Raw genomic sequence first — 22127 nt, 5'->3', positions numbered from 1 at the left:
CAGCAGAGTTGGCTGATCACATGCATTCAGGCCATAGAATAGTGTATGACATTTGCATCTTCAGACAGCTGTTTCCCCACTTTTGAATCTCCCTTCTGTTTTTTTTAATGGTTTGCCATGTGACATTGGAGGAGAGGATGCTGATCGCTGAGCAACGCAAACCCAAAGGCGCATTGGGCACATGGAAATCATCATCATCATATTCACCATCAGTTTATTTGTTTGCTACTTTCCCACATTGGTGCTCCAACTGGCGCACAACATGCCAAACGAACAACAATAAAGAGAACTGTATCTATTTTAAGAACAATGTTGAATCATAATGTCAATTATAAATACAGAAAATAGATCCATACAAAAACAGTATAAACAAGCTAACCTAATTTAGCAGTTTAAAACTAAGCAGGATAAACCACTTCGGAGTTTTTTTTAAAGTCTTCTCAGATATTAACATCTGTGTCTACACATAACAACAGCAAACCAGTCTCATTTTCAATAACTTCAGAGTCAACATACAGTGGAACCTTGGTTCTTGAACTGAATCCGTTGTGGAAGTCCATTCAGCTCCCGAAACCGTTTGAAAACCAAGGAGTGGCTTCCGATTGGCTGCAGGAGCTTCCTGCACTCAAGTGGAAGCTGCGTTGGATGTTTGGCTTCTGAAAAATGTTTGAAAACCAGAACTTTGTTTGTCAACGAAGCCGTTCGAGAACCAAGGTACCACTGTATTATAAACCTGCAATCCAGAGGTGTATGAGCTGCTGTCCCCCACCCCTTCAAGACTTTTCAGCTCCTTTCCCCAAAGATCCCTCAATGCACATTATAAGCTCCTGGTTGTATCCATGCTAAGCACATGGGAAGCTGCATTATCCTGAGTCACAACTCTACTTCATCCAGGTGTCTCTATACCGACAAGCACCAAGCTCTCGAGGGTTTCAGATGTGAGTCTTTCCCAGGCCAAACTGCAAGTGCCAAGGGTTGAATGTGGGCTTTTCTTGCAAGCAAAGATTGTGCCCTATCACTGAACAACAGCCCTCCCCATCAAAAGTACTGAAGCACTCTTAAACTCCATTGGATTCAATGGGGGTGGTGGTGGTGGTTATATGAATGCTCACATCACTGTCTGACTGTGTTAGGAACTCAGTGTTAGACCAGATCCAGCTGGGCAGTTCTTGTGCAGTTCAAGTTGACCAGGGAGTAAACCTGTTTACCTTAAACAGCCAGGCGGCATTGTGGCCTGGCCACAGGCCTGGTCATAGATCTGGCAGCTGGCTGGGGAGGACTGCAGGCTTGCCTGCAGATTGGTCTATGGCAGGTGGACCTGGGTCCAGGCATTCCCCAGGGGGTAGGTCCAACCGGCCAATGGGCCTCGCTTGAGTCTGCCCCCTGGGAAATAAATAGAGGTGAGCCCAGCATCCCTCCTCTGTTTATTTCTGTCAGTATATCCAACGATTTACATAGGGTTTAGGGTTGCCATACACCCAGAATTCCCCAGACGTCGAAAATGGTGTCCAGGAGGAATTTCTGAAAATCACGAAAAATGTCCTGGGAAACTCGGGCTTATGGCAACGCTTGTCAGAAGTGTTGATTTTTTGGCAAATTTCCTAAAACTAAAGCTCAACAATTTTGCCCCCTCCCCCCCAAAAAAGAAAGCTTAATAACTTTTCACTTTTTGAAATATGGCAACCCTATAGGATTCAAATTTCAGATCTGCACCACTTTCTAATTTGGCTCTAAAACAGGCATCCCCAAACTTCGGCCCTCCAGATGTTTTGAACTACAGTTCCCATCATCCCTGACCACTGGTCCTGTTAGCTAGGGATCATGGGAGTTGTAGGCCAAAACATCTGGAGGGCCGCAGTTTGGGGATGCCTGCTCTAAAACATTCTCCTACAGTAGAAATTGGAGTTCTTGGTAAAGTCCAGAAGTAAACGAAAAATTACAAGAACTCGGGCCAGAAAGTTTTATTCAGGATAACTTCCAGTAAACATCAACATCAGGACAAGGCCCTGTTTCGATGATTCTTCATCAGCGAGGTTTCTCAGGTCTAAGTGTACCAAGTATGTTTGCTTTGCTAACTCCCATCATCCCTGACCACTGGTCCTGTTAGCTAGGGATCATGGGAGTTGTAGGCCAAAACATCTGGAGGGCCGCAGTTTGGGGATGCCTGCTCTAAAACATTCTCCTGTCATCAATTACAGAGCCTTACCCATTATTAACCCTATAATGCTGAACGTTATGCAACACTATGAATCGTGGCTGCAGGAGCTCCCTCTGCCCTTCAAATCTACTTAGGCGGGATGTGTAATATTAATGGAGAGAGGCAATAATGATGCAAAGTTTGCATATATTCCTCCCCATTACCACCACCTCTTTTTATTTCCAGAAAGCATGCATAATACATTATGTTTAACAACCGAAAACATTTAAGGTTCTAGTGGGAGAAATCAGCCTACTAGTTTCTTTCCACTAAGTGCCATGTTAAAAGTTTGAACAAACCTTTATATATTTTACGCGTTGCTGAATTTAGAACTCAATAATATTAGCCTTGCAATAAGGGGGAGTGGGAGAGAGAGAAGTATTCCACAGGCCATGTTTGTTGAAAACAACATATTCTATTTATGTAAAATTTTCAACTTCCTTCCTGCAACAGCACAATGTGATAGCTCAGTAATAGCAGCTAACTGTGTCATTACTACATAATGGCAGTGCCAACGCATTGAGAAGCTGGCAGAGCCATCGACATCCGCTGTGGGTGTATTTGAAAAGTGTGGTCTAGCTATGAACACTGCCATATTTATTCTAGGCCTCCCCAAGGCAACATGCATGAATATAGATCTGCCATTCACAGAGTAAAGCACCAAGATAATTTTGACAAGGAGAAGTAAAAAAAAAAAAGGTGGACAAATAGTGTTATCCTACAAAGGAGGGTGGAATGAAAACGCTGACCCTTCAGCCAAAAGAAGAAAAACTCAGCATGTGGAAAGAGTTCATATCTATCCTTGCAGCATAAATCTAGAAATATCCCAGTGGATATCTCCGAAAAGCTGGGACCGGTTCCTCATAGGCCCTCTCATGGGTTTGCTTGTAAGGGGAGCAGTTGCAGTTTAATAAATAAGCGTGTCAGCTGTGAGCTAGGACATCCCTAGGTCAAATCTTGTATTTGCAACAAACTCACTAGGTGGTCTAGGCCAGCCTTCTCTAATGTAATGCCCTCCGAGTGTTTCGGACTTTGGCTGCCATCAGCCCAGCCAGTTCAAAACAGCAGCAGGGGACCATGGGATTGGGGCCAGTGATACGGAAGCTGTGCCTCACCCAGATACTGTTGGATTCCAACTCCCTTCTCTCCCAGCCAGGGATGATGGGAGTTGTAGTCTTTGTTGTAGTTGTGTTTTTAATATTCTGTTGGGAGCCACCCAGAGTGGCTGGGGAGGCCCGGCCAGATGGGTGAGGTATAAGTAATAAATTGTTGTTGTTGTTGTTGGCCCGGCCAGATGGGTGGGGTATAAGTAATAAATTGTTGTTGTTGTTGTTGTTGTTGTTATTATTTAGTTCTACATCCTTGGCCTAGGCAGTTCCACCACACACAGTGTAGGAATAACACTAGACCACGAGGTTGCCTATTGAAGCTTGACTGTTGAATTAACTGTGTTGATTCACTGTGCCCACATATAGCACAACCACCTTCTAGGATGGTTATAAGCACTATTAAGATACTGTGCGTGAACTATTAACATTTACATTAATTTCAGTGGTAATTTTTTAAAGCATACTTTTGGTCACATATAGAGCAGACATGCCAAAGACCTTAAAGTTGTTTAATGGCCCAAGGTCCCCCTCACAAGCAGGAGTTCTTGGGGAGTGTTTAGGGCCCTTTTTTCTTTTTTCTTCTTTCTTCTTTTTCTTTTGTGTGCCTTTTTAAATTGTTTCTTAGAATTAATGGATTATGTTATGATGTTATGATGATGTGAAAAATGTTTATAATGAAAAACTTCAATAAAAATTATTTGACAAAATAATAATTCACCCTTCATGAGTGAGGCGTGTTTTGAAGTGCTCCAAATTCCTCGTTAGATTATCGTGATCAAAGCATCACACTTGATTCAGCTCAAAGTAGATCCACCTTTATCAAGCACTTGATCACAATTAGGTTCTCGGAATTCTTGTTTCAGTATTGCTAGTTTATGTCTGGCTCCATACCTCCCTATCTATCTTCTAGAGTTTTAAGGTCAACCCTGGAGACCCTTACTCGAGTTTTCTCATTTTCTGAAGTGAGATAGTGTTGACCAGGGAAAGTGCCTTCTCTTGTGTCCTAGTAGTGGAAAGCTTCCTCATGGGAATCTTATCTGATGCGGACACTGATGGGGATTTTTTTGGTGCTGGGCAGAGAACTTTGGGTGCTTTACCATAAACCCTTTACAACATTTGTTTTTAAAAAGAGTTCAATCTCTTTTATTAATATTGTGTCAACAGTACAAACGAGGCTATGCAAAAACATTTTGTGCTTTGAAATTTTAAGCTGCAGATCAGTGGCAGATCATCTGCTCTACACCTGCAATGTTCCTGATTGAACTGAGAATGTCCCCAGTCAAAAACCTGGAAAACCACTGCCAGCAGTTTGATGGATCAAGAATCTGATGAAGTAAAAGAGCTTCTTATGAAAACTGTTCTGAAAGTCTCTGGACTGAAGAGTGGGTTATAAGTACAGTGGTACCTTGGTTTAAGAACAGTCCGGTTTAAGAGTGATTCGGTTTACAAACTCTACAAAACTGGAAGTAGCGTCACGGTTTGCGAACTTAACCTTGGTCTAAGAATGGAATCTGAACGGTGGAAGGGCACCGGCAGTAAGAGGCCTCATTAGGGAAAGCGCGCCTCAATTTAAGAATGGTTTCAGTTTAAGAACGGACTTCCGGAACAGATTAAGTTCGTAAACCGAGGTACCACTGTATTTGCAATACAGGAGGGAGACCTGTGCAAAATTCTGTGAAAACTATTTTGTTTGTGCGTGTCAGACCGGGAGAAGAGAATACAAATGTCTACAGTCCCCATTTCTGACTCCTCTGCATTCATCCAAAGCTTTCTTTGAACAGAGTCTTCACATATACAAGTTGTATGTGCATAGGCTCTTTCCAATTAGACCTCATGCACACACAGCTTGTAGATACCCAGGGCCAGCTCTCCATTAGGTAGTGTAAACGGGCTGCCTCAGACGACAATGCTGGAGGACAGAGATATGTGTGCTATGCATATGGATGTAAAGAGGCAGTGGTTTTTGTCCCACCCTATGTTTACTGCAACCAGTGCCAGTGGTGTAACATGGGGGTGGGGTGGGGCTATTGAGATAGGGAAGTCTTTGTCGAGCACCTGCAGTTCAGCAGGGATGGGTTCTGTCTAACCTGAGTGAGGAGGGGAGTGCCACAAGGTTGGGCCCGCAATACAAGATCCATTACTTTTGGTAGTCACAAGCTACCAAAAGTAATCTGAACCACAGGGGACCACTAACAGAGCCACCCTTTGGTGGTTGGGCAGGGATCACAAATAGGGCCAGGGCTATTGCACTCAGGTCTAGCTTGTGAGCTTCTGGAGGCATCTAGCTGGCCACTGTGAGAAGAGGAAGCTGGACTGGGCTGACCCAGCAGCTGTCCTCTTGCGTGGGTCACTCTCCTTGGTGTGTCTCCTTTGATGGCAGGGAATTCTGGTGCATCTGAGTATTGAGAATGATTGACTGACAGAAGCCCTGCTCTGGCATTCATCTGGGTAAAAAGGTTGGCATAGAGGAGCCTGTTCAGAGCTACAGCAGCTCCCCAAGGATATCTGTTTCTCAGTTTTGATTACTGAATCCTTCAGTAATGCTAATAGTATTTCAACCTTCCATTTCCAGAACCCTGATGCTAAATTGATTTATGATTAGTGGCTCTTAGGCTGAAGGGCAGGTATATGCTAGGGCCTGATGAAGCAGACTAGTGAATGTATTATGATGCATTAGTCTGTCTGATTGTGGAGCTGCACTTAGGGAGGTGTTCCATAGGTATTCAGCTGTTTGGATGAATGCATTCTAATTAACAAAACAAACATGGACCAAAACTGTTTTCTTTCTGATATTGAAAAAAACTTTATTTTTAACCTGGCTGTCAGACTTTTGCTTCTGCCCAGGCAGTTTTGCTTCTTCCACATAATTTATTCTCATTTATTCTCTTTCTTTACTGTTCTACATTTTTGTAAACATGCAGAAGAAAGTGACTCTTTTTTTAAAAGTGATTTTCATACCATCTCCTGAGAAATACTATAGGGTCCCCTGGAAGCTGATCAGGGGGTTCTCGGTGACAAAAGCCATAACGGTGGCCAGACGTCCTTCTATGCCAGCTATCCCAATGTTGTTATTGATCTTCCCCTGCAGAGCTAAACTTGCAAAAGGGGTCACCAACAAGGTGTCCGTGAGCACAATGGTGCCCTTGATGTCTTCCCTTGGTGCCCACGAGGCATTTGAGCACACACACCCTGCAAATTTGCAACCAGACTAGGTTTAAAGTTTTACAATTATCTAACAAATCTCAAGACAACTTGGGGCCGGGTTACTTGAGGAAGTGTCTCCTTCCAAACTGACTTGCCTGGTCACCAATATTTGCTAATAAGGTCTTGTGGGTTGTGCCACAGCCTGCAGGGGAACCATCTTACAGTGACCATAGGGAGGGCCTTTTCCACGGTGGAACCCCTCTGCATGATGACAATTGTGTGAGTGAAGTGAATGCCCAAAGATGACTTTTGTCTTTAAGATATGTCATATATGTAAGGAAATAACAATAATGCTTGGAGATGTTCAGTAACAACTTTGCCATAAGCATTCTGTTTTGACAAATCTTCAGGCTGTGATGCCTAAATGGTGCTACCAAACCCATTGCTTTTAAGTGAGGCTAAACTAAGGCCACCACAATGACATATATTATTTGGACCAGTTTACCTATCTCCTAGTTGAACTAAGTAACACACAAGCAGAACTGGTATGCATTATGGCATGCGACTTTTTGGTTATTATCTCCCATCTGGAAGCCAAAAATTTCTAAACCTTGGAGGAGCATGCCTAGTGATGCTTTTGAAAATGATGCCATTTCATAAAGAAAGGATGGTTGAAAGCGTTGTTAGCAGGGGGCTTGTTACTGTATAGGCCTTGAGATAATGGGAAAACCAATTTCTTTTTAAAAGACATCTCCATGACTGAGAATGATCATTAGGGAAAGATATTGCACCACGGGCATTTTACATGTGCTACCATTCTTGGTATAAAGGGATTGTCACAGAAATATTAAGGTCAAGAGCACAAGAAATAAAAAGCAGCAATAAAAGGTGAAACCCAGGCCATCACCAAAGACCTCTCACTACCTATTTAATGTGGCCAGAGCATTATAACATGCAATTCTTCAAGAATTATAGGCACGGATATGTGTGAGCTGATATAGTTGATTTATTTATCACACTTTCAACTCACCCTTCCTCTGAGATCAGGGTGACAAACATAAAAGTGTTATATCCCCTTTTATCTTTGCAATAATTCTGTGGTGTTGGTTAGGCTGAGAAAGAGTGACAGGCCCAGTGAGTTAGGCTGGCCCAAGGTCACCCAGTTAACTTAATGGACGAAGGAGGTTTATTCCTCCATCCTCCACCTGTAGTCTTTTTTCAGCTATCTCAAAGCAGATAAAAATTATATCCAACTTTTAACTATCAGAAAACATGATGTATGCACAAAGCAAGTGATCACATGAACTCTTAATAGATAGATGCTAGTTATAGTGAGCTTACCTCGTCAGAGCCAGATCCAAATATCAGCAGGTCAAAAGGTATTGCAGCAACCATGTCAATTAGGAACCAGCCTTTGAAGTAGTGAATTGCTATTCTTGCTGGGTCACTTACCACTTCTTCATTCTGGTTCACATATGTTGTTCGGAAGTTGATGACAATGTCAATGATAAACATGATATCCACAATTAAGTCTACCATGCTCAGTGGGTTGCATGAATAGCCACACACCCGCCTCTTCTGTTCTTCGTTGTCGTTGAGGAGGAAGGCTGCAGAGTAAGGGGTGAAAATGGCCGTGTAGATCACCAGCAGTAAAATCAGCCAGTCCCAGACTGCTTTGAAAGGACTATAGTGCAATATAGTAAACTTGTTGATGCGAGGCGTTTGGAGTTTATATTCTGGCAGAACATCTGCTCCCAAGGATAGGACCTAGGGAGATAGAAAGAAAAAGGAAACACACAGTGTAAGGGTAAACTGTTTAAAGGGGGGAAATGAGGGACCCCCACAGTATGAAGCATAAGTTATCTAGAATAGAAAGCATATATCCAAATCACATTGTTTTTTAAAGCCAAGATTCAAAGTTCCATTGTGCGAGTGGATCTCTGTTCATGCAGTGAAGAGATACAACCCCAGATCCCCATGCTCTTATCCTGCAAAAAAACATTTCTCAATCTACGAACTGTTTTCTTGGTACCTTCCAGGTTGGTGAATGGAAAACCCCCTGAACCAACTTGGATTCAGTCTCCTTTCCCATGGGATATTTTGATTTATTGGAAGCTTTCATGTATTCCCAAACATAGGTATTGCAGAGATTCATCATGTGATTTGTATGTGCATATCACTGGATTAAGATCCTATACTAGAAAGAAAAAGTATGTGCTGGAAGATACATCCATCCATCCGTGTGTGTGTGTGTGTGTGTGTGTGTGTGTATCACCTTAAATAGCACATTATGTTTACCATGCCCTGAAGAAGCTCTGCATTTATGAGTAGGGATCTCTCCCACTTCTGTAGAAAATATTTCATGCTTGTTCAGGTTCATGGGACACCCAGCCAGCAATGGGAATTTAAAGTATAGAGCTCTGAAAAACAGTCTCTGTGTGGATTTGATATATACACATTTCAATACATATTTACAGAAGGTATAAACTTGAAAAACGTGGAAAAGCTAGAGAGAGTTATTCAATGGGAAATACTACAGGTTTTGAGTAGGGCTGTTAGGCATAGTCTTCCACTTTGCTTTGCTCTCAATTACTCATATCTATCTATCTATCTATCTATCTATCATCTATCTATCTATCTATCTATCTATCTATCTATCTATCTATCTATCTATCATCTATCTATCTATCTATCTATCTATCTATCTATCTATCTATCTATCATCTAGAGATAGATACAAATTTACCTCTAGATAGATAGATGTAGATATATACCTTAGATTAAGATTTCAGATTAAAGTGCTTTAACAAACAGAATTTGGGCTCCTTTTTTAAAAAAAGTGAACCTCCTTTAATTTAACTTTAAAAAACCACAAACCTCGCACCCTCTCCTTAATCACGTAGACAGCATCATTGGTTGAACAAAAATGCACACTGTGAAAAACTGGGAGGACACCATGGGTTAATAACCACACTTTTCTTTTGAACAGCACAGTAGGGAATGGTTACGTTCTACAGAGATTATAAATTGCTTCTAAGCAGCCATTAAGCAACATGGGCAAGGGTGCTGGGATAAATCTATTATTTATCCCTTTGCACTTAACTAATGGAGGCTGGCTGCACTGGTTCATATAAAAAGCTGAATCGCAGCCTTTTTTTGCCGCACCTGAAGCCACTCCTTTCCCATATGTACCACTGTCTGAAAGCTCAAAGAGAAGTGAGTTCAGTCATACCTCGGGTTAAGTCCACTTCAGGTTGAGTACTTTCAATTTAAGTACTCCATGGACCGGTCTGTAACGGATTAATCCACTTTCCATTCCTTTCAATGGGAAAGTTCGCTTCAGGTTAAGTACGCTTCAGGTTAAGTACGGACTTCCAGAACCAATTAAGTACTTAACCTGAGGTACCACTGTATTTAGGCTCCTCCCTCTCTCCAGGAACCTTTCACTTTCGCTGCTACTAAACTTACCAACAATTAATCCAGGGACTCACACCCCACTCCTATGGATGAACATAACAAAACAAGTTCAGGGAGCTGAATATTCCTTTCTTTGTAATAAACCCAACCCAGTTCATTACTCAGTCATGTAGCTTCTCTATCTTGATCTGCACACATAGTCATTTGTGCCACTAAAGCCAATGTGGCTTCATAGGATTGGCAAGTGTGGCAGAAACTAGCTCACTAGGGGTCATAGCTGTCAAGTTTCCTCTTTTTTTATTATTATTAAGGGAAATTCCCTTATGCTGAATTGGCTTCCTCGCGAGAAAAGGGAAAACTTGATAGCTATGCTAGGGGTTAGAAGCTCTAGTGGTACAAAAATGGAAAAGGGACCCAACTGGGCACCATAGAGAAGTTGTGCTATTGGCTTGGCTTCAAATAATTTGGGTACTCAGGGCGCACAGGGCAATTCTATACCTCCCTGCTGCTCTCAGATACCAATCCTGCTATGTTGCTAGATTCTGCACAGCAGCGCTCAAATTCATTGGAGGATGACCTGTGCCACAAACTAGATTTAATGAACATATCAGAGTGCTCTGTAAATTAATAGTTAAAGTCTTTTATATGGCAACCGTTTATGCTCTTCCACACCCGCCCAATGCTCCTATCCCTTCTTTTAGCTTCTTTTAAATTATTAAGACTTTTATATTCACCTTCTGCTTTAATACCTTTTACAGGTAGCTTTTCAGGTTTTAAATGACTGTATCCCACCCTTTTATGCTGGCCTATGACCATAATAAAGATTTGTATTGTATTGTATAGGAATTGGAAGCCTTTCTTTGCTTATGGCTTCTGTCACTGAATTAGAGGCCCGCTGTTGTAGTCATCAGTAGGAACCTATTCATTCATGGATTCAAAGACAGGGCCAGAACGGTGTCAAGTTTCAAAATCCCGTTCAGCTATTTAGAAAAGTGATTCAGGAGACTGGCAAGATGATGGCGTGTGTGCCCATGGAAAGAAACCATGAAACATCTTTCACAACTCCTCTTGTATTTCTGAGTTGGCCAGCAGCACCCAGAGTTGCATTCTGTACACAATCACCTCTGATGCTGTCGCATGAACCTTCCTGGATTATGAGCAGATGCAGCTGGCTTTTCTAAACGCCTCTCCAAATGCACACTTTGGGGAGCCCTGTAGTGGCATGCAGAGAAAGCCAATGAGCGCAGCATTGTGCACACTTAATTAGCAGCCACACAACCACTTTTCTTTCTGTCACTGCCAGGTGCTTGTTGCAGCAGTTCTTCGCATACCATCGCTACCTGCAGCATTGGTGCTAAAAACATGCCGGAACTGATGTAGATGTGATGTTTTTGTGTTTGCATGGGTCAAGTGGAACAGCTCTGAAGAAGGACAGAGTGAAGCCTCATTATATACAGGTGAAGAAATGATATGTTGGCAAAGCCAAGGAATGGCCCACTGCTTTGTAACCCAGGATCCCTTATATTTCAGCAGCAGTTCTGAGACTAGTCCTGTAATCCGATGGTCCTGTGGAGAGTGCCCACAAGCCCTGGAGCACCCTCCCCGAGGGCAGAGACACAGGTATGATCCTGCAAAGGGAAAGCAGACATTGGATGCCTCTTCCCTCCTTTACCACAGAAACAGCTCAGGGCTGCAATACCTCAAGAGACCACCTCTTTCCATATCAACCTACCTGGACCCTGAGATCACCTTCTGATGCCCTTTTTGTATGCCTCCTCCACAAGAGGTCTGCAGGGTGGCAAGACGAGAAGGGACCTTTTCTGCACTGGCTCCCCGTTTGTGGAATGCTCTCCCCAGAGACGTTTGCCTGGCGCCTTCATTATACACTTTTAGGCGCCAGGCAAAAACGTTCCTCTTTAACAAGGCCTTTGGCGGATTGATATTCAATGCACTTTTAAAATGTGTTGGGGAGGAGGGGGCTATTGGGTTGTTTTTGTTTTTATTATGTATTTTCTGTTTTTATTTTGTGCTTTTATGTTGTAACCACCCTGAGACCCGCAGGTGTAGGACGGTATACAAATTTAATTAAATAAAAACTTCCATGGCCTTTGTCCTTATCAGCTGAAAAGGTGGTGTGCCAGAGATTCCCAACAAGAGGGAACTGATCAAAGGGACAAAAATGGGAAAGGAAGAAGAAGAAGAAGAAGAAGAAGAAGAAGAAGAAGAAGAAGAAGAAGAGTTTGGATTTGATATCCCGCTTTATCACTACCTGAAGGAGTCTCAAAGCAGCTAACATTCTCCTTTCCCTTCCTCCCCCACAACCAACACTCTGTGAGGTGAGTGGGGCTGAGAGACTTCAGAGAAGTGTGACTAGCCCAAGGTCACCCAGCAGCTGCATGTGGAGGAGAGGAGGCATGAACCCAGTTCCCCAGATTACAAGTCTACCGCTCTTAACCACTACACCACACTGGCTCTGGGGAGAGCATTCCACAAGGATGAGTAGTAACTACTTCAGTCCTGCTGGCCTGAGTCTGGCAGGGCATTGGATGTGGTGGGTCAACCACCTTCGTTCTTTTTCCCTACACACATTTACCTAAAAGTAAGCCCCACTGATTTTAATAGGACTTACTGCTGAGAAATGAATAGGATGAAGGGATGAATAGGATTACACTTTAAATATTCATATAGAAAAGACAATAAAACCCTGGGAATCAACTTTTTTTCTGGAATAAAATGCAGTATAGACAGACTAAGTCTAAGATGGTTGAAAGCATCCCCTTATGCATCCGAGGAAGTGGGCTTTTGTCCATTAAAGCTGATGTCACAATGCATGTCACAATGTCACAAGGCAGGAGAGGCTGACTGATGGCCAATGTTCAAGGAACATTGGCATGGCCAATGTTCAAAGGAAGATGGGAGCTGAACTACAGCAATATCCACCTTTCATTCAAGGTGACACTGGCCCTTTGTTGTTTTTGAGCTGCAACCAGTATTGTGATATAGGGGGGAAAAGCAGCCGCAATGACTAGGCATTGTCATTACCAGCAGTCTGCACACATTGTAGTACAGATAAAATGAATATATTTTTTAAAAAAAATGCTGGTAGTTTCTTAGGGCTTTTTCATAGAAAAGAAATATTGTCATTTCGATTGGGTTTAAAATCTAAAACTAAATGCCACCACAACTTCTTCAAAGAACACTTAGGTTCTCTGAGGTTGAAAAGGCAGGTTGATTTTAATGCTGTCATTTTCATTAGTTTGTCTGATTTCTATTGCACCATAGGATTCGCCTCCCATCTGAAGCAACAGGAGTCGCAATTCCTCTCTGCTTTGTCTCCATTGAAGTCATCAGGCTGTATCCAGCCAAGCCAATTTCTTCCATTTTCTTGTGTTAAAAAAAAGACTGAAAAACCTGTACTAGCCTGTATCCCTTAAAGAAAAGCACCAAATCTGAATTTAGCTCCTAAATTCATAACAAATGCAGGTGCATGAGTGAAAACTAAGCCAAACGTTACCCTGGATGACAATCACCATTTCATTTTTGATGACATGAGGAACCAAACAAAGCTGCATTGCATTTTAGAGAAGAGCAGAAAAAATAATCTTGAGCTTTACCATATACAACCTGAATGCAATTTCTCTCGCAGCATTAAAGACATTTGAATTTGCACAGGAAAGGCAGCTCACTACAACACATGTCCAATAGGGTTTTAGCAACAGCCATCCCCCCACTGAGTATTTTTATGTAGCAAAGTTTGACACACATGCCTTATTTGTCTTAAAAGAATCAATCTGTTCCAAAATCAGGTTAATTGCACCTGCAAAATACCCAACATGTCTTGGTTTTAGTTGTACTGAGAGTACCCCAATATTCTTTAAAGTAACATGCACTGTATTTAAGAAATTGAGGCTGCAATCTTATACACACACTTATCTAGAAGTAAGTCTAATTTGTCTCAGTGGGAATTACTTCTGAGTAGACATGTATTAGATTGCACTACACAGTGCTTTTTTTCCTTTCTAAAAATTGTTTATGGGTACTGAAATATACTCGGAGTCGAGAGTGAATTTCATGCTCTTTATTCAGCTCATATTCATCAAGGAGAAGAAGAGAAGACGAAAGGCTCTTTTCCCAAAACCATCTGCTTATATACATTATTTACACAATGGGCCTTGCGTGATTGGCTACTTCAGGGCTACACCTGTGGGCCAATTATATTGTGGATTGACTTCTGCCTGCAGCCTGATTGGCTGCTCCTACAGGCCAATCAGGTAGCAGATTCACTTCTGCCAGCCGCCTGATTGGCTGCTCCAGCAGGCCAATCAGGTTGCGGATTCACTTCCACCTGGAGTTGGATTGGGTAGCTCCCGCTGATTCTGAATCCTATTGTACTAGGATTCAGCTCAGTACATAACACCCCTCCCCTCTAAGTTCCAGTCCTGCCCGGGAAGTTGCATTCGTAGTCCCCAAGGTCTGCTGGCCGCCTCCGTGTGCGTTGTGGCCTGGGGTGTTCCTTGGTCAGGGGTTCTGGTTCTGGCTCGTGTTCCGAGGCTGCTGGCTGTGCCGGGGCTGTCTGGTCTGGCGCCACTGAACCACTAGGTTGTGACTCTGGTTCTGGTGTCCTTCCAGCCTCGGGGCGCCCCTCTGTGCCTACTGCTTCTGCTTCCCCTGCCCACCCCTCTCGCTCTACAGGCCTCACTGCCCTGCTGTCCCCTTGGGACCCCTCTGTCCCGCTCTCCTCCCGGGTTCCTCCTGGAAATCGTCGCCGTAGCTGGTCGCAGTGGCGGCGCCAACATTGCCCCCCTTCCGTTAGTACCTCGTACGACACGGGACCGGTCACCTTGGTGACTGTGGCGGGTACCCATGCTGGGCCTGCCCCAAAATTCTTTGCATACACTGGGTCCTGGGCCACAAATGTCCGGGGGTTCCTGCCTTTCCCCACCACTACCTCATCCTGAGCTCTGTCGGGGTGAAGTCGGTCCAGTCTAGTTGCAAGGCGCCGGCCCATGAGTAGTTCAGCTGGGCTCCGCCCCTCAATGAGGCCAAACTTAGATTCCCAAAATGTTGAGGGGTATGCGTCCCCCTGCGTACCCCCAGAGAAAAAGCATTGGCACTGCATATTGCTCACTCACCCAGCTATTGAAACTGACACTCAGAGTGAAAATAAAAATGCATTGAGATATGTAAGAGGCTGAAAAATAAGCCTCAAGTTAACTTTATCATTTGTTAACCATTTAAAGCAACAACCATCTGGGTTATGAATTATTGGAACAGGGGCTTCCCAAAATGTCGCATTTTAGAGACTCCCAATGGGGCAGATAAAATGCTGCAAAGTTGGGGCCGTTTCACTCGTGCAAGCTTCCTTCCCTCAGGTTTGTGATTAGACGGAAAACGGCAGTGTGCAAATCTGATCTGCTGTGATTTCCACAATAATTCATTCAGTTTCCAGCAGTGCTCCTGTGATTGCATAAAACGCAGCTGTATCCATCCATAAAGCATTGTTTTATTGCAGGTTCACACCCAACTCCATATGATTCTGAACCAAGGATTGGCTGTGAAGGACTAAACATTGGAAAATGTGAGTTGTTTCAATTGGGAGACCAGGGGTCAAGTTCCTGGTTGGCCATGAAGCTTGCTGGGTCATCTTGGGCTAGACACTGCCTCTCAGCCCAACCTACCTCACAGGTTTGCTGTGAAGATTAAATAGAATAGAACCATGAATGCCACCATTAGCTCATTTCAAGAAAGGTGGGATAATGATATTATAGAAGATAGATAGATGACAGATATAGATAGATAGATAGATAGCATCTGCTTGCATGGAAAAAGACCCAGGTTCGATCCCTGGCTTCTCTCTCTCTCTCTCTCTCTCTCTCTCTCTCTCTCTCTCTCTCTCTCTCCCTCTCCCCTTTCATCCAAGTTTAGGATTGAATCCCTGTTTACTATAGAGAGAAGCCCCTCTGCAATTATATCTGCAGGAATCTCAATCAACCTTAATGCAGACCTTGTTATCTGAAGGCAAGGAGAAGAAGTTTGGAGAAGTCTCACATTACCATTTGTTTTTTTGCTGCCACTAAACAGTAAATCAATATTATCATACTCATATTAAATTCCTTTGGGCTCAGAAAGTACACGACATGAACTAATACCCATACAATTTATTACAACCTCAGTGCTGGATTTAATTAGCTAGTACAACCCATAAGGAAGGAAGGGGGGTGGAAACAAGTCTGCCGAAGAAAACACTCTGATTATTGACCAGCTAATGCTCTCAAACTCCCAATTAGAGTTAAACATTTCTAAAGAGAATGAATTTAGGGTTTAATATAATTGGACAGGGCAAACGGTTTCAAGACAGAGCACTCAGGAATGGCAAAACATCGCATCCCAGAGACCAATAACATGCAATGTGCTGTTCCGAATTGCCATTGTGAGGTGCGCTGTGACTTTTTTAGGTCTCTGAAATGCTACAGTTTAATGAGCGAGAGACTATAATTAGGGATGCTTTTGGGTGGCTGTGATGACAGCTGTAATATCACCTTTGGACTTAATCAGCTGGAAATGAACATGCACCACTTTCGATTTTGGAGCTGCCCTTTTGAAAGGACAGAACTTTTAGGGGTTTTTTTGGGGGGGGAGTAGGAGAAGAGGGGCATTTTTTGTCCTAGAAGGGCAAGTGTGGAGAAGCTCTGTGACCTTGGGCTAAAAAGCTCCGTAGTAAACAGGAAACCCCAAAGGGACAGTCTAGAAATTTTTAACCTTCTGAGGAGCCATACAATCCCAAACTGAATGAATGGTTCATCTCAATTATGTTGTTTCCCACTACCTACCTTTACCAACCATTTGTGTGCATGTGTATGCATTTTTAAAAGGGGAATAAGTTATGACAATAATTTTCATGGTGTCACATTTCTGTTGGTAACAATCGGACTACATAGTCACTCAAAAGCATATCAGGATGCACCCAAGAAGACATTATGACATTGAAATCAAACTTCAAGTCCAACACTAGCTATGTATAGCTATCAGTGTGCCATGGGCTGTGTGCAGGCAGAAGTCTTTAATATTAGTGCCGTGCTGGAAATAGGGATGGGGAGAAATTCACTTTGCATTTAAACCCAAATTTAACAAATTTTCACTTACTGCAACGATACAAGAACAAAAAAGCCATCCTTTGAAATTTGCTGTTATCCGAATTTTGTGACACAGTGCTCCAACCAAACAATGGAGAATGTTCACAAAATAATGTTCATAAAACTGCATATGTTAGACGAAAGTGTGCATATTTGCAGGATTAATATGTAACAATTCATTATATTAGAAACTGAAAGCAATGAAATTAGTTCTGATCCTAAAATATGTTAAAGCAACAATCCTAAGCACACTTACAAAGGAGTAAGTCCCAATGAACACAGTGGGATTTACTCCTGAATAAGCTTGAAGAGCTTTCCAGTGTTAACGTATTTATAAGCTATTACTCTGTAGCCCTGAAGCAACATCCCCTCCATGAAGAGAAAGTTTGTTTTTGTCGTCTATTGTAAATACTTTATATAGCAACATTTATTGTTATTATGCTTTATGCCTTACTATGACTCAGATTAATTAAAAGGAAAAGTGGCTCTAAGCCGGAGGAGTTGCTTTTGCTGGCCGATCTAAAATTACTTTCATGCTGGTGGGCAAATGCATCATTCAGGTAATGTCTCAAAGCAAATAGATTTACTCTGTATGGTTAAGTAGACTATAAATCCTACTCTACTGATTTGAAGGGTATCAGTGAAACAGGTGTGGCCGACTGTTTCCTTTTCAATGAGTGCTAATGGGAGAAAGTTTGCAACATTTTTCTTACCTATATTTATCTGCATTTTTATGAGACACCTTAGTCAGGAGCACACACACAACCAAGCAACCAAGCAAGCAAGCAAGCATGATGTCCCATCCCTACTGCTTCTTCTCTCTCCCATTAACCTGTCACTCTCGTCTCCTCGCAATATTCATATTGAATTAAACAAGTGGGGTCTTTTCAACATATTTTTTACTAACCAAGAGCTATGAACGGCAAAGGAATACGCCCTCATTGATTGCCTCCATAGCCTCAACTATGACAGGCAATTAAGTAAGAAGGATTTAAAGAATTGCAGTTCTGATAACGCATAGTGTAGTTTTCATTCACAAGCTGTTGTTGCTCTGTATAGAAAGTTATTTTCCCAACCCTTTCCACATCGCCTTGATTTCTGTGGATCCTACCCCTTGGTTCAGAGCTCTTCTCTGAACCCACAGAAATGGGCTGATTCAAATCCCTGTCTGGATAGGTAGCTATTACCTTCTTTCTTTCCACCTTTCCAAATATTTAGGATCAGTTCCTACATAGCTGAATCACAGTAAAGCTTTTTAACTAGTTTGGATTGGTGGAAGTTTTAGTGGGCAAATAAAGTAGAGTTGCGTAAGACTTAAATATATAATTAGTTTTGCATACTATAATTATTATTTGACAAGTTAAGTTGCATATTGTTTCTTTAAGTTTTTAAGTCAAGTTGTGTTTCTTATTCTGTTCCGTTTTCTGTTTTACCTATGATCGCTATCTGCACATACGGTTCTGTTTATATCACTATTTTACAAGTTGCAATCCATTCACTGGGCTTCTGTTGCCGTTGTTTTTAAAATAAAGGTTTTCTAACAGATTTTGGCTTCTCAAGTCCTGTCTGCTCTTACCTGTTAATGCAATCCAATTTTCAGTATGCAATCCAATCTTCAGTATGGAAAGTCCAGCCAGCTCCCCGGGCAGAAGGGCAATTTGAACATAAACGTGATGCTCCCCTTCCATGTATTGGTTTCAATACATAATTTGCTAATATCTAAACCTGCCTGGAAATGAATAAAGTGGCCATTTTTTGAACCTAAGATCCTGAATCTCTTCCTGCCAAAGAGTTTAGCTGAAGCAGGGCAAACTGAGCTTTGCTCCACTGAAGCCAAAGAAGACTTAGTAATGGGGAGTTGGGTATAACACCACTAAAATTCTCATAAACCCTTCTCTCTCTCCCCCCCCCCCAATAAATCCTGCACAAAGCATGGGCTGGAGACAGATCCAGCTTGTAAAATGCTAGATTGCTATGGGTCTTTCCAGATCATATCTAACACTGTGCTCCACTGCTGGAGAAGGGCAATGCATACAACTAAATGTAAAATGCTTAATAATGACAACAACAACAACAACAACAACAACAACAACAACAACAACAGAGTTCAGAGCAGGGTGGGAGTTTGCCTAGCTGGCAAATGTTCACTTCCACTGTTATGTTATGTAAAGGGGTTTGCATTAAGCTAAGGCTGTGTTCACAATGAATGTAAAATACATTCAAAACACTTTCCTTCCCTCAAAGAATTCTGGGCCCTGTAGCTTACCTCTCACAGAGTTACAAATCCCAGCAACCCTTAACAAACCACAGTGTCCATAATTCTTAGAGGGAACGAATGTGATTTGAATGTACTTCAAAAAATTGCAATGTATAGGCAGCCTTAGTGGAACCAAGTGAGTTAGCAAAGCAGACAGGGGAAATATCTCATGGCCAAAGTAGATGAGAAGCTTCTCATGGAGTTTGGTATTGTGTGGCTGTGGTTATTTAAACTAAAGAGCTGGCATAAGAACCGTGGCATGTGTGTGCCTTAGCTCTTTGTGTCCACCATGGTCCCTATTAGCAGTACTATTTTTCTAGAAAAAGAGGTGCCTGAACTCACCATGAACACCTACCTCGTTCTCTTAGAATGGCAATGGCGCCCACCTGAGAGGTGCCGGAACTGAGTTCCGGCAAGTTCCGGCTGAAAAAAAAGCCCTGCCAATTAGAATGGCAATGGTAGGAAAGGTTCCATAGGTGCCCAACTGCATTTTGCTGACACATGCAGCTTCCTGTGTCTCTATTGCACATTCAACACCACCAATAAGCCTAGTAACTTATGATTAATGATTTATACTAAAGCTTTTAAGCACGCTATAAAATTATCTTTATGCGTAGAAAACAGTAAATGCCATATTTGGAGAAGAAACCACGTTGCCTCTTAAGAGATGCCTGGTTTTATGGGAGAGGTTCCTAGAGCAAGCCAAAGAGAATGCTCTGTGGGAAGAACATTCCTTTACTGCGCTTGGGTTTCAAATGCTCAGTAGCTGCACACTGGACGAACTACTGAAAGCAACAACTATTTATTTCATGTATGTCTGTGGAAAATTTCACAAAAAAAACCCCCACTTCTGTCTATTGGAGGAGGCATGGGGATAGACTTGCCAGCAAGGAGCCAGATCAAATTATCTCTCAAGAAAACTAAATTTTGTGTTCATAATTGATGTGAGTCATCATGCCACCACGCTGCTGAAGGTGTCTCTTAGTTAGCATGCAGCAGACCGTCCTCTCTCCATGTATGTATGGATCAGCCCTCGCAAATCAATCACTAGATAGAAATTTCATACAATCAATTGTCATTAGGATGCATTTCAAAGGAGACTGAGAGTCTTTAGGGAATGAGACATCAGATATGATCATGCCTATGTGAATGAAACTGAAATTTCATTATTTACTTCTGTCCTGCTGCTCCACCAATGTGCCCAAAGCGGGTATAAAAGAACAATACACTATAGAGATAGAAGCACAATGATTGAAAACCATCTGAAAACAGAGTCTACCTATGAGAAAACCATCAGCAGATGTTACAATTGGCAGCATTTATAGCATTGGAAACATTGTCCTCAATATTCGTTTATTTTTGGCATTTGTATGCTGCCTCTTAACATTATGTTCTCTGACTTGCAACAAATAGTAAAGTTCCCCCTTGTTTCTCCCCTAGAGTCATCCTTTAAGAAAACAACACCAATGGAAAACATAAATTATTTGGAATTCAAATTATGCTATTGAGCATGCAGGAACTCTATAAAGTAGGGGTGCTACAGGTGGGCTGTTTAGTTGTGCAAAATTTGGTTGCTATCCTGCACTTTCTAGTACAATTGTCTAGTGTCAGTCTGATAAGAAAACTGACTGGAAAATCACAGTTGAAAGTGAGGGATAACAACCACTAACTTGCAAGGTCATGTAACCTCTGTGTTAGCATATCAGGGTAAATAAGCAGGCAATGTTGAGCAACTTCAGTGCATGTTTTGTGCAAACTTAATGGCATGAATGCTCAGTAAACAGTGAGCTTGGAAGCTCCTTAAGTCTGACCCCTTTAGGATAAGTAATGCCCGGTAGACGTGAAATACAAACAAAACTGGTCCTCTGGAGATCCAATTGGATCTCCGGGATTCTATTTATATACGGCAATATTTTCATGATAAAAACTGTGCTTTCCTCTTAAATGTGTTTCTTTTGAGTTTAACATCATGTGCATGCTAATCTTTCCTAAATTGATTCTTTTAAACTCCCTGATCGTTCATTAACTACCTGTCTTCCAGAACTTCTAATGGAAACCTGTTGGTTAGATGTTTTCAATTAGCACAAGTTCATTCATGAACCGGTTCTTCAGTTAAAGCAGCCGAACGGTTGCCCTAATTGACCCTGAAAACTGAAATGGCGCTTCTGAAGACAAGTAGGAAGGTTTTACACACTGCTAAAAGAGAGGGGGGAAATGCTCTATTATTGTAATATTTCCCGCCTTCTGATGCCCTCAGACAGTTATGTAGAGATAACTTCTACATATAACATTGAACAAGTCCAACGTGAGCGGGGGAATGTGGCCCTACCAGAGATCTCTTACACACAATTGACAAAAACATGGATTAGGCTCCTGGATTACTTACACAGAATATGACGGCAAAGGAGAGCTTTTGACAATGTGTGTGTGTGTGTGTGTGTGAGAGAGAGAGAGAGAGAGAGCGCATGTGTGTACAGGCACATGGGCTTACACAGGTACACATGCTAAGGTGATGATCCTTAGAATGCAGAGTGTCCCTGTTTTCACCTAGAAAATGTCTGGTGGCCTTCATGATGCAACAGGTGCAGTAGAAACCATCTTGCTTTCTAAAGACAACAGGGTAGACCTGTACGGCAGGCTGATTTAACTCCAGCTGCATAAACAATGGAGTGTCTTTTACAGGATTAGGCCTCCTGCCTAACGCCGCTTCCCATAAGGAAGAAAGCACCATTAAAAAGGCCATTGATCCCCTTTCAAGAGAAAGATGCCATGTTTGTAATTTTTGGAAAAAATCAGGCTTTAAAACCCATTCTCCAATCTCTTGCCCCTGGCATAGGCTTTTATCTCTGCACACCTGCATACCATTGTGA

At 42.3% G+C, this 22127-nt stretch overlaps 1 protein-coding gene across 3 annotated transcripts in view; it reads right to left on the bottom strand.

The window, feature by feature from the left end:
- The window catches only part of KCNH7 (potassium voltage-gated channel subfamily H member 7), a 257068-nt gene that overhangs the window by 44549 nt on the left and 190392 nt on the right, over nucleotides 1-22127 (bottom strand). For all 3 annotated transcript variants that reach the window (XM_088661043.1, XM_088661039.1, XM_035132633.3), the window contains one exon: nucleotides 7792-8217. In XM_088661043.1, the coding sequence (XP_088517169.1) occupies nucleotides 7792-8217 (426 nt within the window). The remainder of the gene's footprint in view (nucleotides 1-7791; nucleotides 8218-22127) is intronic.

This window comes from Zootoca vivipara, chromosome 1, assembly GCF_965207765.1.
Source record: "Zootoca vivipara chromosome 1, rZooViv2.hap1.1, whole genome shotgun sequence".
Taxonomy (NCBI): Eukaryota; Metazoa; Chordata; class Lepidosauria; order Squamata; family Lacertidae; genus Zootoca; species Zootoca vivipara.
The sequence above is the reverse complement of the archived record's forward strand: the minus strand, read 5'-3'. Positions and strand labels throughout refer to the sequence as shown.